Source organism: Colobus angolensis, unplaced genomic scaffold (genome assembly GCF_000951035.1).
Source record: "Colobus angolensis palliatus isolate OR3802 unplaced genomic scaffold, Cang.pa_1.0 Scaffold109, whole genome shotgun sequence".
Taxonomy (NCBI): Eukaryota; Metazoa; Chordata; class Mammalia; order Primates; family Cercopithecidae; genus Colobus; species Colobus angolensis.
This window is the reverse complement of record NW_012111919.1, coordinates 10,157,956-10,172,630: the sequence shown is the minus strand read 5'-3', so window position 1 is coordinate 10,172,630 and position 14,675 is coordinate 10,157,956. Positions and strand designations below refer to the sequence as shown.

General features: G+C 45.2%; 1 protein-coding gene across 2 annotated transcripts in view; it reads left to right on the top strand.

The window, feature by feature from the left end:
- Positions 1-14,128, top strand: part of VSNL1 (visinin-like 1) — a 110,280-nt gene extending 96,152 nt beyond the window's left edge. For both annotated transcript variants that reach the window (XM_011951324.1, XM_011951330.1), the window contains 2 exons: positions 7,118-7,333; positions 12,898-14,128. In XM_011951324.1, coding sequence (XP_011806714.1) covers positions 7,118-7,333; positions 12,898-13,095 — 414 coding nt within the window. In that variant the 3' untranslated portion in view covers positions 13,096-14,128. The remainder of the gene's footprint in view (positions 1-7,117; positions 7,334-12,897) is intronic.
- Positions 14,129-14,675: the final 547 nt, after the last annotated feature.

The following is a 14,675-nucleotide window of genomic DNA, read 5'->3' as shown; positions in this document are numbered from 1 at the left end:
ATCCTCCTGCCTCAGCCTCCCAAGTAACTGGGACTACAGGCACCCGCCACCACGCCCGGCTAATTTTTTGTATTTTTAGTAGAGACGGGGTTTCACCATATTAGCCAGGATGGTCTTGATCTCTTGACCCTGTGATCCGTCTGCCTCGGCCTCCCAAAGTGCTAGGATTATAGGCATGAGCCACTGTACCCAGCCTAATTTTTATTTTTAGTGGAGATGGGGTTTCCCCATGTTGGTGAAGATGGTCTTAGGATCTCTTGACCTCGTAATCCACCCGCCTCAGCCTCCCAAAGTGCTGGGATTACAGGCGTGATCTATTGCGCCCGGCCAGTGAGCATTGTAATGTGAAGGAGACTGGAAGGTAAGGAGGCTGGATTTCTACTGCCTGATTCTCATTTTTTACAAAAAAGCAGAAGAAATTCTCTGGGAGTTCATGACGTTTCTGGGGCAGTCTGTGCGAACAGAGAGATCTGGTCTAGGACATAAGTGAAAATTGCTTATCTTGCCCCAGGAGGCAAAAGCCCCTTCTCTAGAAATTTAGTTCAAAAGTAATTTTATTCTCAAATAAATGTAATTATACAAGAATCACAGGCTAATAATGGCTGCCTTGTAATAAAGACTATAATGTTGAAGAAGCAGTGACGATACAGAATGGAAGTTGTGACCCAGAGGACAAGGGATGGGGCCGCTCTAGGAAGCAACCTTAGGATCTGTGTGACCCCTTTGAGGGTAGGGGTGGCCGAGGGTGTCCTTAACCTCCTTCTGGAGAGCCTACATGTGGAAGGAGCTCAAGTGTCAGGCTGCACCTACCTTTGGCTTGCCACATCTGCTTGAGGGCAGAGACCAGGCCTTCTATCTTCTTATTCGTGGTTGCCTCTCCTCACTCTCCCTCCTGCCCTCACAAAGCTCAGCATAGAGCCCAGCACCAATTGGGCTTCTGTGAGTATCTGTTGAATGAATGCTTTGGCAGGAAACAGTTTTTGGACTCACCATTTCTAATTAAGGGAAAATGTCTGTCCTCTTCCCATCCACGTGACTAAGTGCAAGTGCTGCTCTGGGCTGATTCATCTCCTCATGAGTCATCTGCTTGAGTAGTAATGCGAACGGGCTTGCAGGCCAAGTGGTGAGCCTTCTGCAGCACAGCCGGCTTCAGGCAGCTTCCAGAGCACATTTCAACCCTTCTACTGGTCAGTGGGTAGATTTGCCCTGTCTCTCAAGACCTCGAAACGATCTGCTTACTGAGTCACTTGTTTATTTAACAGACATTTACTGAGCACCTACTGTGTGCCTAGCCCTGTACCAGGCGCCAGAGATTACAGCAATGGCAAAACCAGGTCATTCTTGGCCCCGTTTAGCTTACAGTCTACTAGGGAAAAAAGGGCACGAATCCACAATCCTGTGAACATTTCTTCACAATTGTAACAAATGTTCCCTAAGAGGGGACCCAGTGACACGCATGTGTGTAACAGGGGTCTGACCAAGACCAAATCAAGGTCTAAAGAATGAACAGCGGTTCACTGTGCCAAGGGCAACAAAGGAACTTTCAGACAACAGCAGCAGCACGGCAAAGGTTCCATGACCATGGCAGGGGAGGGAGAGACAGCAAGGCCCCAGAGAGTGAAAGTGGCCTGGGGACAAGGGAGCCAGGGGTACCCGAAGCTGGACACAGAGGCAGGGACCAGACCCAGAAAGGTCTCTGAGGCCTGGAAACAGTCTTTTTCTTTCTTCTGAGAACAATTAGATGCTATTGACGGGTGTGGAAAGGAAACTTGACCAAACATGGGTGTGCAAAGCTTCCCCTGGAGCTGTGATGACAATGAATGGAAGGGCCTCAGTGTAGGGGAAGTTAGGAAGCAATGAATGTACTACCACAATGAGGTCCTATTCCTGGGGGGAGGCCTCATGAATGTGAAGAGCTGAAAGCCAAAACCAATTATCAAGTGACCTCTCAAAGGCATACAGTCAGCATCTCAGGGCACATGAGACCCCATCACTAACCTTCGCCATTGGCAGGAGGTCTGCAGGAAAGGCTTGACCATCCCAGTTAGGGCCTCAGCCCCCAGGGCAAGGAGTTATGGGTGAGCTCATCTCAACAGCTCCTGTCCTTGGTGGCTCCCACAGGAGGTAGACAAGCCCAGCAGGCCTAAAGCAAAGAGCAGCCTGACAGTGCACGAGGGACACCTGAGGGAGCCTCTGAGGTACAGCATAGCCAAGGAATGTCAAGACCCCAGAAAAGAGAGACTGAGGGTCTGTCTGCAGGGCTGGTGTGGGAGGAGAAGGAGACTACAGTTGGTGCTGGGAAGAACCAGGGCTTTGACTCAGATGGCACTGAGTTTGATCCCCCTGCACCCTTTAGTGATGTGACCTCATGCCAATTACCCCAGAAAAATGACCCCCCTCCAAGTCCTACCCTTGCTGAAAGAATCAGCTGGGGTGGCCTGTGAGAAGGACCTGCTTAGGGCCTTGTTCCATGAGAGACACTCATGAAACAGTAACCACTGTCTCAGCAGCAGGGCCTGAAGAGGTGGGTATAAGACCAGGTCACCCAGAACAGGCTAGAAGACACTGGCTAATTCCGGCAGCATAAGGGGAGATGACCTTGGAGGCGGAGCAACTGTATTTCAGGGTGATTGTATTTGTACGTTCACAGGTCAGGCAAAATAGGCCTTTGAAATTTGAGAACAAAAGAAACAAAACTGACCCAAGTGAGGGTGTTTGAAAAGCAACCATGTCTTACGAGGGATTGGGTGGCAGACCTCTCCAAGACTGTGAGCAGCGGAGCAGTCCAAGAATACTCTTCTGGTGTTTTGAAGCCCTGTTTCCTATCATGAGCTCTATTTCCAGCAGACTAATGGGCAGAAATCTATTCTGAGGTCTGAGGGCTGCCCAGCATTAGCCAGGAGCTGGGCCTTGGGCAGAGCCCTGGAGAGAGGCATCCTCCGAAGTGGCCTTGCCGCCACCTCTCCTGACACAGCACATCAGCTGTTGCATGGGCAAGGGCGAGTCCTGGCCAAGGCCTTGCTTGTGCCCACCCCACCCCACCCAAGGGTTGGGCTGGAGAACTTCTTGGGGAGCTGCCTCCTTCATCACATTGAGGCAGTGAACCAGGGATCTTTGGAAGGGAGAGATTCATGTGGGAAATGTTGCAATATTTTCTCTGGAAGAATAAGCTATCCAGGCCGCAATGGTGCTGGGGAGGGCTGGGAAAGGGGGTGCAGAGGAAATGTTATGTCACTGGAGAGAGGCACAGTGTTTGTAGATCATCACACAGCCTTTCTGTGCCCACGCTGGGTGGAGCCCTGGAGGCCCAGAGGCTAATGTGTCTGGTTCTCATGCACCACCTCTTAGAGGAAACAAACATTTTGATATTCACAACTAGATAGATTACTGAAAAGAAAGAAATGCAGAGTCGGGCCCACTGTCTGTAGGAAAAGCTCCTGCCCTGTTCAGGAGGAAGCTGGTTAAACCATGCAAAGACTCCTGTTGTCTGCCTGGGGAAAGAAAATACCTCAAGTGTTTCCTGGGATTTTCTTCTGCAGGTTGGTCGGTTCAGGGACAGGGTGTAGAGTACAACCGGGAGCGGTCAAGGTCTGTGTAATCCCAAGAAGTCTCAGACTGTGAAACTCACAGCTATGATGAAGAACAATGAATTGTCAGCAACCTGTATATTAGGATGGGGGGGAAGGACCACACACGAATGTTTTAAAGCTTCAAACTGACAATATCATGTCCGTTACTGTTGTTCGCAGCTCCATACGCTTGTAATTTATCACAGTATAATTTTATACTTCTTTATATGGTGGTTTGATTAATGCCTATTTCCCCCACTGTCCTTAATGCTCTACGTCTTTCTTCTATTTTATTGCCAACACCTAACACCGTCCTTGACACATAGCAGCTGCTCAATGTTGAGTTAAAGAATGAGTCAGAAAACAGCTCAGTAGCATCTTAGTAATTTCCTTGCAGTACATAAGTGCTGCCAGAAGGTGGCGAAAATACTCAGAGCAGAGAATTTCAAGCTTCAGAGGCAATGGATGCTAATAATTACATAATGCAACAAATTTGGTTGCTTCATCAAATGTGGAGTTAAGTTTATTTCCTCAGCTAACACTTGATTAAGATAAATCTCAAGGTGTGACAGAAACAGTCAGAAAGATTTGCATTCAAATCCAGCCTCTGCTGCAGACAGCCAGGAATCTTAGACAAATGCCTCTGACTTTTCCGGGCTTCCACTTCCTCATCCACAAAATGGAATGTACGATGTCAGATTTTGTTATGAAAAGTAAGTGAGAGAACACTAATACACACACATATGTTTATACATATACATATGAGTGTGTATATATATTTATAATTTTTCAACCTCAAAGTTCTTCATATCATATTATTTATAGATTATTACTGCCATCAAATATTACTTCCACGTCAAAATTTAATACAAGAGTTGAAGCAAAATACCCTGAGTTAAAAAGAAATTTAGCAAGAGTATGCAAAAAAAGAAAAATACTGTGCTTTTCAGGCCCTGTTGTCCTCCTGGAAAAGTAAATCTGAGTTCAAGACCCTGACTTCTTCCTACAGAAATTGAAGGGAATGCGGCTTCATTTCTCTGTGATGATCCATCTACAGTTGAATTATTTTGTCAAAATGAGGAGCATTTTCCTAGTTAGAAAAACTCAAAGCACTCAGAACATGATAGGATAAATTTCCTAAAGGAAACAACCCCTCTAGAAATTTGAGGGCTCTTGAGTACACACTCAGTTCTGAAGTAAACATGTTGGCTGTAAAAGTCAATATATAGACCTTCTGCAAGGCACATGTAACTTTTATAGCTCAAAATTTACAATTGATTTTTCTCTCAAGGTTTTTTAGACATAAATTTTTAATATACTGACCTAAGATGCCCAACTATTTTTAGATAAAACTGTGAAATATCTCCTAACCTTAAAGTAGGTTGTGAGATGTAAGATAGTTAAAGCATTACACTGCCAGAAACCTACATGAATGGAGGTTTCGTGCCCACTGGTCTCATGCCAACTGCACATAGAAATGCTGGCGGGTAAACAGCACTAAGGGGACTTGGGAACCTGCCCAGGGGCTCGCTCTGCTCCACTCCAAGTCAGGTTCACAGGTGCCAGCTCCACCCAGGCCCCTAAGCGCGAGGCAGATGAACACATCAGCAAGCGGCACCCTCTAGAAAAGGAGCAGGACCACTCATGCATAAGGCACAGGAGGAGCAAACTTGCCTATTTGGAAGTTTTCAGGTTCAATATTGTTTAGTTCAAAACTCAGCATCTGACAGCCTGTCCTCAGGTACCAAGCACCTAAGTAGCATTGGGGGTGAGGGGCTGGGGTCATGCTGAACTGTTCCAAGAAGGAAAGCCCTTCCCTCTACAACTCCCTCCTTGAAATTAACAGCTCATTTTCTGCGCTTTAGTAATACTTTGCCTTCTCCTCTGTTCTAGTTCTTATCAAGTAACATGACCAAGTCAGTTTTGAGTAAAGTCCCCCCGTTAACTGTGCAGTCTTGGAACACAGAGACCTTGAGGTACTGCCCTCTGAGTCCATAGTACCCAAGACAAGGCCTGATATGAAAAAGAACTCAGTGAATTTTGATGAATAATGAAAAATGAAGGATAACAGAAGTGAAAGATATGTTTAGGGGATGAGGGAACACAAGAGAACATTGTCCTTTGTAACCAGGAAAAGATATGTTTGATGAAAAAAGAAATGAGTCTCAAATGTTTATTTCGTGAGATAATAAAATGATTGTTGTCATTTTAAGCCACTAGCTTTTGGGGTGATTTGTTATATAGTAACAGTCTCTGGAACAGGTCATTGTGCCTAGCAGTGGGTACTACCGAAATATAAGTAATGGGTACTTTCTTCTTCCTGGAATGCTTGGCTGTTCCCTGGGCCCCATGTATAGAATCCTTCTCTGTTACAGTACGTCTTATGTCTGGAAGGAAATTTTCTACCTTCCAATGTGCTTCTAGGTGCAGGAGGAGTGGGCAGCAGGGCTCTGCAGGACCCAGGGCGGGATGCATAGTGAGAAAGATGGACCAAGGGCTCCTTGAGGCAGATAGCCCAGAGTGGGCAAAGAGGCCATCTGTATGAAGGCTGCTCACCTGGTCCACTTAGCAGGTGGCAAAACTTATGAAGGAATAGGGATATTAGTGATCATCCTCTGTAATCTTCTATAGACCTTGTAGTGCCTGTCTGTAGAGCCCAGAACCCAGATTTATTCATCCAGAAACACATACATAACTTCTCTGCTTTAAAATAGCACATGGTTTGTTTTTGGTTGTATTTGGGGCTTTGCAGTTCTTCCTTGTTAATTATCAGTACTACCTGCTGTTTGTGACTGGCCTAGGCTTATGTGCAAGGGAACTGAGGCCACCACCTACTGATTCCCCATGGCCTTCCCTCCTTGTGGTCTCTGCTTCCCTTTCCTCCTTGTGTCCATTCTCTGCCTCCCACACACCACTGGTGACAGTTGGCTCTGTGAAGAAACCTCTTTATGTCTCTCGAAAATAAGCCCAGTCATGTTCTATTTTTAATGGGTTTTAAATGCCTGTTCTGCAAAAGAAAAATCCCTGCAAAAAGAAGTCAGAAACTGGAACCTCACCCAGGGAGGGGATAAGTGTGGGCCCAAGACGAGGGCTGGTGGCAGGAGAAACCAGGTCCAGGCACTCTCCCTCTGGCCCTACTGGGCAGCGATGAAGCTGGATTCTCATATCTAAAGGAACATGGAAGTTCGTGTAGCACTGCCTGTGTGGGGAGATAAACTGCTGTCTGCCTCAGTCTTGTTCCTGGGGGCAGTGAGCAGAGATGCTGCAACACTAGCATCAGGTGGTGCTTGTTGACTCCAAGCCCCATCGACTGAAAGTCACATGTCACCAGCCTCACCCACAGGAAACAGTGAAGTGCCTGTACCTGAGTACCTGCTGTGAGAAAGCCTCCCCTAATGCCTGCCCTTGACAGTCAGGCCAAACCGCTCTCCAATGGGTGAGGCTCTAACAACGCCCTGGAGCGCCTGTGGTGCTGTCATTAGGAACCTACCTTGTCGCACCAATTCTGTCCCCTCCCGACACCTGACTGCGTGTGTTCTCCTTTGCAGTTCTTCCCTTATGGAGACGCCTCCAAGTTTGCCCAGCATGCCTTCCGAACCTTCGACAAGAATGGAGATGGCACCATCGACTTCCGAGAGTTCATCTGCGCTCTGTCCATCACTTCCAGGGGCAGCTTTGAGCAGAAGCTGAACTGGGCCTTCAATATGTATGACCTGGATGGTGATGGCAAGATCACCCGAGTGGAGATGCTGGAGATCATCGAGGTGAGGCCTGGGGCGTGGTTGGCGGGTGGTGGGCACAAAAGGAGACCCCCCGGCAGCCTCCTAGGTGCAGGCCTTGGTGGTTCCTTCTCTCTCTGCTTGAGCCCTGCCAGCTGCACACCACGCCTGGAGTTCTCCCGCTTCTGTTCCCACTGCAGCACAGTGCTGGGGAGGTCCCAGAACCAAGCCGTGGGACCCCTACTGTCATGACGGTGGTACTGTCATCCGCCATTCACTCACTACCGGATCTCCCATGAACCTGTCTTACTGGGCACAAAGGATGTCATGGGTTCAGTTTCTCTTGCGCTTGGCATATCTCTGCTCTGCCTCACTCCAGCTGCACCTAGTGGGGTTCCGAGGCTGTCAGGGGCTCCCGGGACATTCCAGGTTCTGATCATCCCGGAACTTCCAGGTTCTGATCATTCCACAGCAAGCAGGCTTTGCCCGTTGTGTTTGTGAGTAACCCAGGATTCCTCTGCCACGCCACCCACTGCATACTGCACTCCCAATGTGAAGGTCTTCTTGGTTTTCCTCTCTCTCTGCCCAGCATGTCCTCCCCTGGCCTCTGGGGGCTCCTCCCTCACTTCACTTCCATCTCCAGTCCTATCCCATGTCCCACAGAGGCCTTCCTTCCCGCATCCCTTCCCAAATATGCCCACTCCACCCCCACACCAACGCAATCTAACCCTTACCAAGAGGGTTTTTGTCCCAACGTTTGTCCCTGCCCCAGATTACCTTGTTGAGTGGAATATACGGCAGAATGCAAGCTCTGTGGGGAGGCTCTGCCCTCACGACTGCATGCCCAGCACCCAGACCCAGCCTGGAGCCTGGCAGGCGTGCAAGAGCAGATGCATGATTCAGTAGCTTTCCTTTGATTGACTGTCTTAGCATGGATTCCCACCCCTGCACCAGCCACTCTGACCAAGGAGAGAAATTTACCACTTGCTGAAGCTAGAGCCAGGTGCTTCATCCTGGAGCTGGGGGGATGCCCCATCCAGACACCAGGAGCTGAGATCAGGCAGGATGGATCCCCACAAGAAAATGGGATGATTGCAAGAAACAGAAGCCAAAGCCCCAAAGTCCCCACAGGACTCTCACTCTCCTCCCAGCTTCAGAGAGAAGTCACCCGTCAACCCGCTGCCTGGGAAGCTGGCCTTGTTCACTTGCACACCCTCTGTTTCCACATCTTTAGTCTCTTATTCTCTGTTGGCTTCTCCCCTTCTATCTTCAATGCCCACTCCCTTTCAAACATACCCAGAAAACTAACATCTTAGTTCTTTATTTGTATTCCCTTCATTCAATTAAATATATATTTTTTCAAACAGGTTATCAGAAAAGATACAGCACAACAATTCTAAATACGTGGCTTGATTTTCTCATCTTTCTCACTCTTTAATCTTTTGTCCATCTTCCACACTTAACTTGGCTCCCTCCAAGGTCTGTCTATAAGGTCCCTACAGAGTAGGTTTTTCCAAGTTTTTTTCTCTTCTTTGACTTCTTGTCATTTCCCCTCATTGGCCACCAAATCCCTTTCTCTCCAAAACTTTTCTCTCTAATCCTTGTCAATGCCCTTCAGCCAAAGTCCCCAAGGACATACCCACACTTACACAAGTTGAGTTTATTACTGCTTGCAGTGAGGGAATCTTGGGACTATTCAGCAGGAGGGTGTTAGAAAGGACTTCTAGGATCTGGACTTTGGGAGGGTGATTTGGGGAGGGTTTGGGGGAGCAGAGGTTTACTGTGGATTGGGTGCTGTCAGGGAGTGGGGACACTTCTATGATTGGGTATCTAGGAGGGGGGCACACAGACGGACTCAGTGCTCTGATGGGTGAAGAAGCAGTGCTCACTCATCATAGCAGGAAGCAGGGATGCTTGGTGTTTTGTGTCTGTGTTCAGATTTAATGACAGAGTGGTCTTGTTTTTGCCTTGCTCCACCATGGTCACTGGCATTTTGTGACATTGGTTATGTCTGGTGTGAAACCTGAGTGTGAGGGCCGGGCCAGCTCCCGGCAGCACCAAGGCCCGGTAGACAGTCCAGACCAGCTCCTGGCTGTCAGCGGCTGCTTCTCTTTCTCTTAGTTCTTTCACATTTCTCCCCATTGCTTCTAGCTCTTCCTTACTTCTAGTCAGCGTAGCATTCTCATGGGGAGCTTTTACGGATTGATTTCTCACCTGGTTATGGGTCACATGTTCCTGCTTTGTGACACGTGTAATAATTTTTATTGGTTCCTGGACGTTATGAATGTTACACTATAGTGTCTGTATTTTGTTGTCTTCATTTATAGAGTGCCGAGATTAGTTTTGATAGGCAGGTAAGTTATCTGTAAATTAGTGTGATTTTTTTGAGGCGGCTTTATAATTTTAAGCTTTTAGAGCAGATGGAGAGTAGGTTTTCTGAAGTAAGTTAGCCCAGTGACCAACTTGTGACCATTTTGGGGTTCTTATTGATTTTCTCATATATTTAGTGAGGTTTCTGTACTCTGGCTGGTTGGAGCCAGCCTGGTGTATTTAAGTGAAATATTTATTCAGGTATTTAAGTGAAAGAAGATATATCAGAGTGTAACTAGACAGAGAATATAAATAGAAAAGAGGTTTCCAGAGGACTGAGGCCCTGGAGCAACCTGATGTTTAGAGGTGAAGAACATGAGGCAAATAAGTAAAGGAGATGGAGAAAGAATTGTCAATAAGGTCAAAGTGAAAAAGGAAAAGTGAGAAGTCCTGGAAGGGAAACACACTGTTTTGCAGGGAAGGAATGGAATGCACAATCATGTCAAACGCTATTGATAGGAGAAGTAAAAGGAGAAAAGTAATCATTGACAATTGGATTTGGAAACCTGGAGGCCATAGGTGAACTCACCGAGAATAGTTTCAGAGGAGATGGAGCAGCCCAGGAGAATGGGAGTGGAAGAAGTAAAGACAGTGACTATAGAAAACTCATGCAAGAAACTTAGCTTTAAAAAGAAGAAGAATTGACAATAGCCCTCTTGAATGCCCAGGCATTTAGCAAGCTCTTTGCATTAAGAACTAGAATGCTCTGCATGCCTGTGTGAGCACCAAGAGTTGTTCAGCTTATTGTTCGGAAACTTCTTTGTGGACTTTCAGCCTCTGTGTGCAGCCTAGTTTCCAGACAAACATTGAGGAGACCTCCTAGGCAGATTTCTGAAGTTTTCTCTCTGCCTAGCTTCCTCTCTGGTCCTCTACCCTGAAACTTCTGGCTATCTTCACCTTCCCCCTCCAACTGTTGTCTCCTCCAGTCGGTGAGACAGCCCTGCTTGGGACCCTCCTCCTTGTGCTGCAGTCCAGGAAGGAATTCCGGGCTGAGATCATAGGGTTCATCTACTTTGTTTCCCACCTCCTAGGAATTACAGTCTTGCAGTGTCAGTTGTAGAGTCTGAACACAGCTATTTCTTTTATTTTTGTCCAGTTTTCTAGTTATAGTGAAAGGCAAGTCAGTACAGGTCCATCGGGGCTGGGAACCACAGGGGCAGGTTCGCAATGAGTTCCCAGTCTGGCATGCCTGGCCTTTGTGATATTATTACCTGTAAGAGTCTGCATTGGAACGGCCCTTCTTGGTTGTCGTGTTCACAGTCACAAATGCAGGGCTGCATCATGGATACAATTATTGAGATCCTGCCATTTTCAGAGTTGCTTCCTGAGGTCTAGGAGGGACCTCTTGTGTTTACATTTCTTATTACCCTGACTTTATTAATAGTGCACTTGTCTTGTTGTCTTCATATCCGTTGCCTCCTGCAAGGGCTTTTGATTTCACCTTTTAAAGGCCAGGGTGAGAGTGGCAGCTCACATATGGATGGACCATTTGTCTCTTTTTAAATTCTAGACATGGTACACTTTCCCTGCTTTTCCTTTGTGCACCACTCTGGCTTCTAGACTAGTCAGGACGTTGTCTACCAATTATCCACAAAATGAAATTTCGGAAAGTCTGCCTCTTTTAGAGACAACTTTCTTAAAGTGTTCCATGATACATCAATACCATCTAGCTACAAAAGTAAATACACACAAAATATTTTATCTCAGTGGAGATTTTAACTTGTTAAATAAAGCGCTTTCTAGTTAGTGGTTTGCTCTGATTGGCATTTCTAAAAACAACTTTATGAGTTATAATTTACAGACCATAAATTCACCCATGTTAAGTGTACAACTTAAATGATTTTTAGTAAATGTACAGAGATATGCAACCATCACCATAATGTAAATGTAAAACATTTTTATTCCCCCAATTAGATCCCTCATGCCCAAAGGCCTGCTCCCACCCCAGGCTCTGGCAACCAACACATCACTGTGTCTCCATGGAATTGGCTGCCTTTCTGGGCATTTGACACAAATGGAATCACATCACATATGGCCTTTTGCGTCTGGCTTCTTTAAATTTTTGAGATTTCTCCATGTGGTAGCATATTCATTGTCTTCTGTTGCTGAAATAGTATGTATTTTTTACTCTATAGCTGTATCCTATTTGTTTACAGTTGATGAGCACTTGGGTCATTTCCACATTTTGGCTATTAATAATATTGTTGTGAATGTTCTCATGTAAGTCTTTGTATAGATGGGCATTTATTTTTATGGCACTTTTCTAAGAAAGAAAATAATTTATACTTTGGAAGTTCCATATTAAGAATTGATTGTATACAATTAGTTGACCTGGATAATTGAAATCTTCTCACTCTACTCTTTAACTTATAAACAGAGTCCCTGCTCCACAACTCTCCCTAAAGTAACTTCTTGCAGAGTTCAACTTTAATGGTACACCTGGCTTGGTTGGCTTACTAGATTCTAAGTTTCTAATCGGTTGGCCCCCCATTTCATCTTTTCCTAAATCCCCAAGGCTAGTGCTTTCTGTTTTCTGCACATAGATGCAGAATGTTTAAAATTGAACCCATCGTGTTCCTCCTTTAACCTATTCCTAATCCATCATTCCTAATCTCACCATTGAGCCACCCTTTCTAACCACTTCCTCCAGCCAGAAACCTGGGAGCCACCCCAAATTCTTCTATACCAATTGGTCACAAGACTCACCCATATTTGATTATGTCATCTCTTATTCAGTAACATTTAAGGAGTTATTTGAAATAAAGTTAAATTCTTTATCCTATCCTAGGAAAACTCTGTGATCTGCTTCTCATTTCCCTCTCTCCAGCTTCATCTTTCAACACTTCACCTGGCCCTCCCTCCTACTGCCCCTTGCCCCACATCCCACGTTCCAGCAGCTAAAGCTTTTTCATTTGATCAGTATTTATTGAGACCTACGATGTGCCAGGCATAGTACCAAGCCCTGGACTTGCAGGACCACATGGTTTCTAGTTCCACAGAATGTACTCTTCAGTGGGGAAGACAAAGCAGTTATTTTAATAAAGGCAAGATGTATTCTGATGGGGGAGATGGTATGGGTTGTCACGGAAACTTGAGCACAAGAAGTGAAATTCCTCTGGGGAAAGGGAAGCTGAGGCTTGGAGGATAGGTGGGATCCAGTCAGGTGAAGGGGAGGCAAGAAGAGCTCTCTGTCCTCCTGGGTTTCTGGTAATATCACCTACAATGCTCTTTTCCACAAGGCTATCTACAAAATGGTAGGCACTGTGATCATGATGAAAATGAACGAGGATGGCCTGACGCCTGAGCAGCGAGTAGACAAGATTTTCAGCAAGATGGATAAGAACAAAGATGACCAGATTACACTGGATGAATTCAAAGAAGCTGCAAAGAGCGACCCTTCCATTGTATTACTTCTGCAGTGCGACATCCAGAAATGAGCTGATGTCAGTGCTATGGACTGCACAAAAGTCTCAATGTTCCATTCAGTCTGCAGCTATTCACACACACACACACACACACACACACACACACAAATATTGCTTGGACTACCTATAAATGGACTTGCTTCTTGTGTTTGAAACACTTGTGTGCATGAGAATGTCATTTGCTAATGAATTTTAAAAGCATATATAAAACAAAACAAAACAACCTGCCACAATGTGATATGTGTAATATCATTTCATAAAAATCCCTCTTCCTCCAAAGCCTGGGCAGAAATGTACTGCAAAGAGTTATATGATTTCTTGTTCATGTTTTGCTAATGCTCGTATCTCCTTGATTACATAATGTTAGTAGCACTGAGACCCCCATGGTAATGTAACTTAATTATAAGCTATGTCACTACCCTCCTGTAAAATAGTATTGAACAGACACAGAGGGACCCTTGGCTGCTGTGTCTGGTCCACACACCACAAGAGCTTGTATTATCAGTGAATATAAATGTACTACATTTGCATGCCTTTTGGGTTTGCCTTAATTCTTACCTCATTTGCATCCTATCGATCTGGAAAGAGCTGTTTTGGATGAATGCAGTATAAAATGTAAAATCCCTGCTAAATGACTTATTGATTAAGTATATCTATCTATATATACATATACGCAGAGATATTATTTATCGGAAGTAAAAAAGATGGAAGTGTATTAGTTTCTGTTTGAACTTTCAAAGGCTTCCAATGTGGTGGCAATAAATGTCCCAAATAAATTTATAACAATTGATTTTCCCCCTAATTCTTATTTTATAATTTTAAAATAGCAGCAGATGCTAGCAACAACTTACTGAATCTACTCTTAAATACACAACTTTGGAATTTGAAGAATTAATGACAACAAAAGGGAAAAAAGCAACTTTCCAGCTTTTCATCCAGGCTCCCAAAAGAGGGACAATGAACACGGCACGTGAAAAGTAAAACAGATTTGTTCATTCCGAAAAAAAATGTTCATTCTCTGACAATAAATTTTATCTCAGTGTGACTTTGGTGCTAACAATGTATGTTCAATGCAACTATGTGGAGCTGTACACACAACAGTAGGTAGGCTGCGGGTGGGTGTCCCCCAACATAAGTCAGTAGGAAAGAAGACGTCTGTCTTCCCAAATCTAAAGTAGGCAAAAAAAACCAGAAGTAGTTATTTTTAATAACAGAACTCTGATTCTTTTGATCTTGAAGGAGGCAGAAGAGATTCCATCAAAACCTCTAAAAGCAGGTTTGCATTTTCAGAACATGCCCCCCTAGAGGGCTGAGTTTTTTACACAGCACTGCCCAATAGTACTTTCTCTGATGATGGGAAAGTCTACATCTGCACAGCACACTGGCTATAACTGCACGTATGGCTACTGAGCACTTCAAGTATGGCTAGCGTGACTGAGGAACTGAATTTTATACTGTAATTAAATGTAATTCGCCACACACAGCTAGTGGCTTTAGTAACAGACAGTTTAGTGCTATATTATTTATTCAAGTACTTTTTATTGAATGCATTTTTTTACTTCTTTATTTGTCTTAGGATCATTAAATAACAC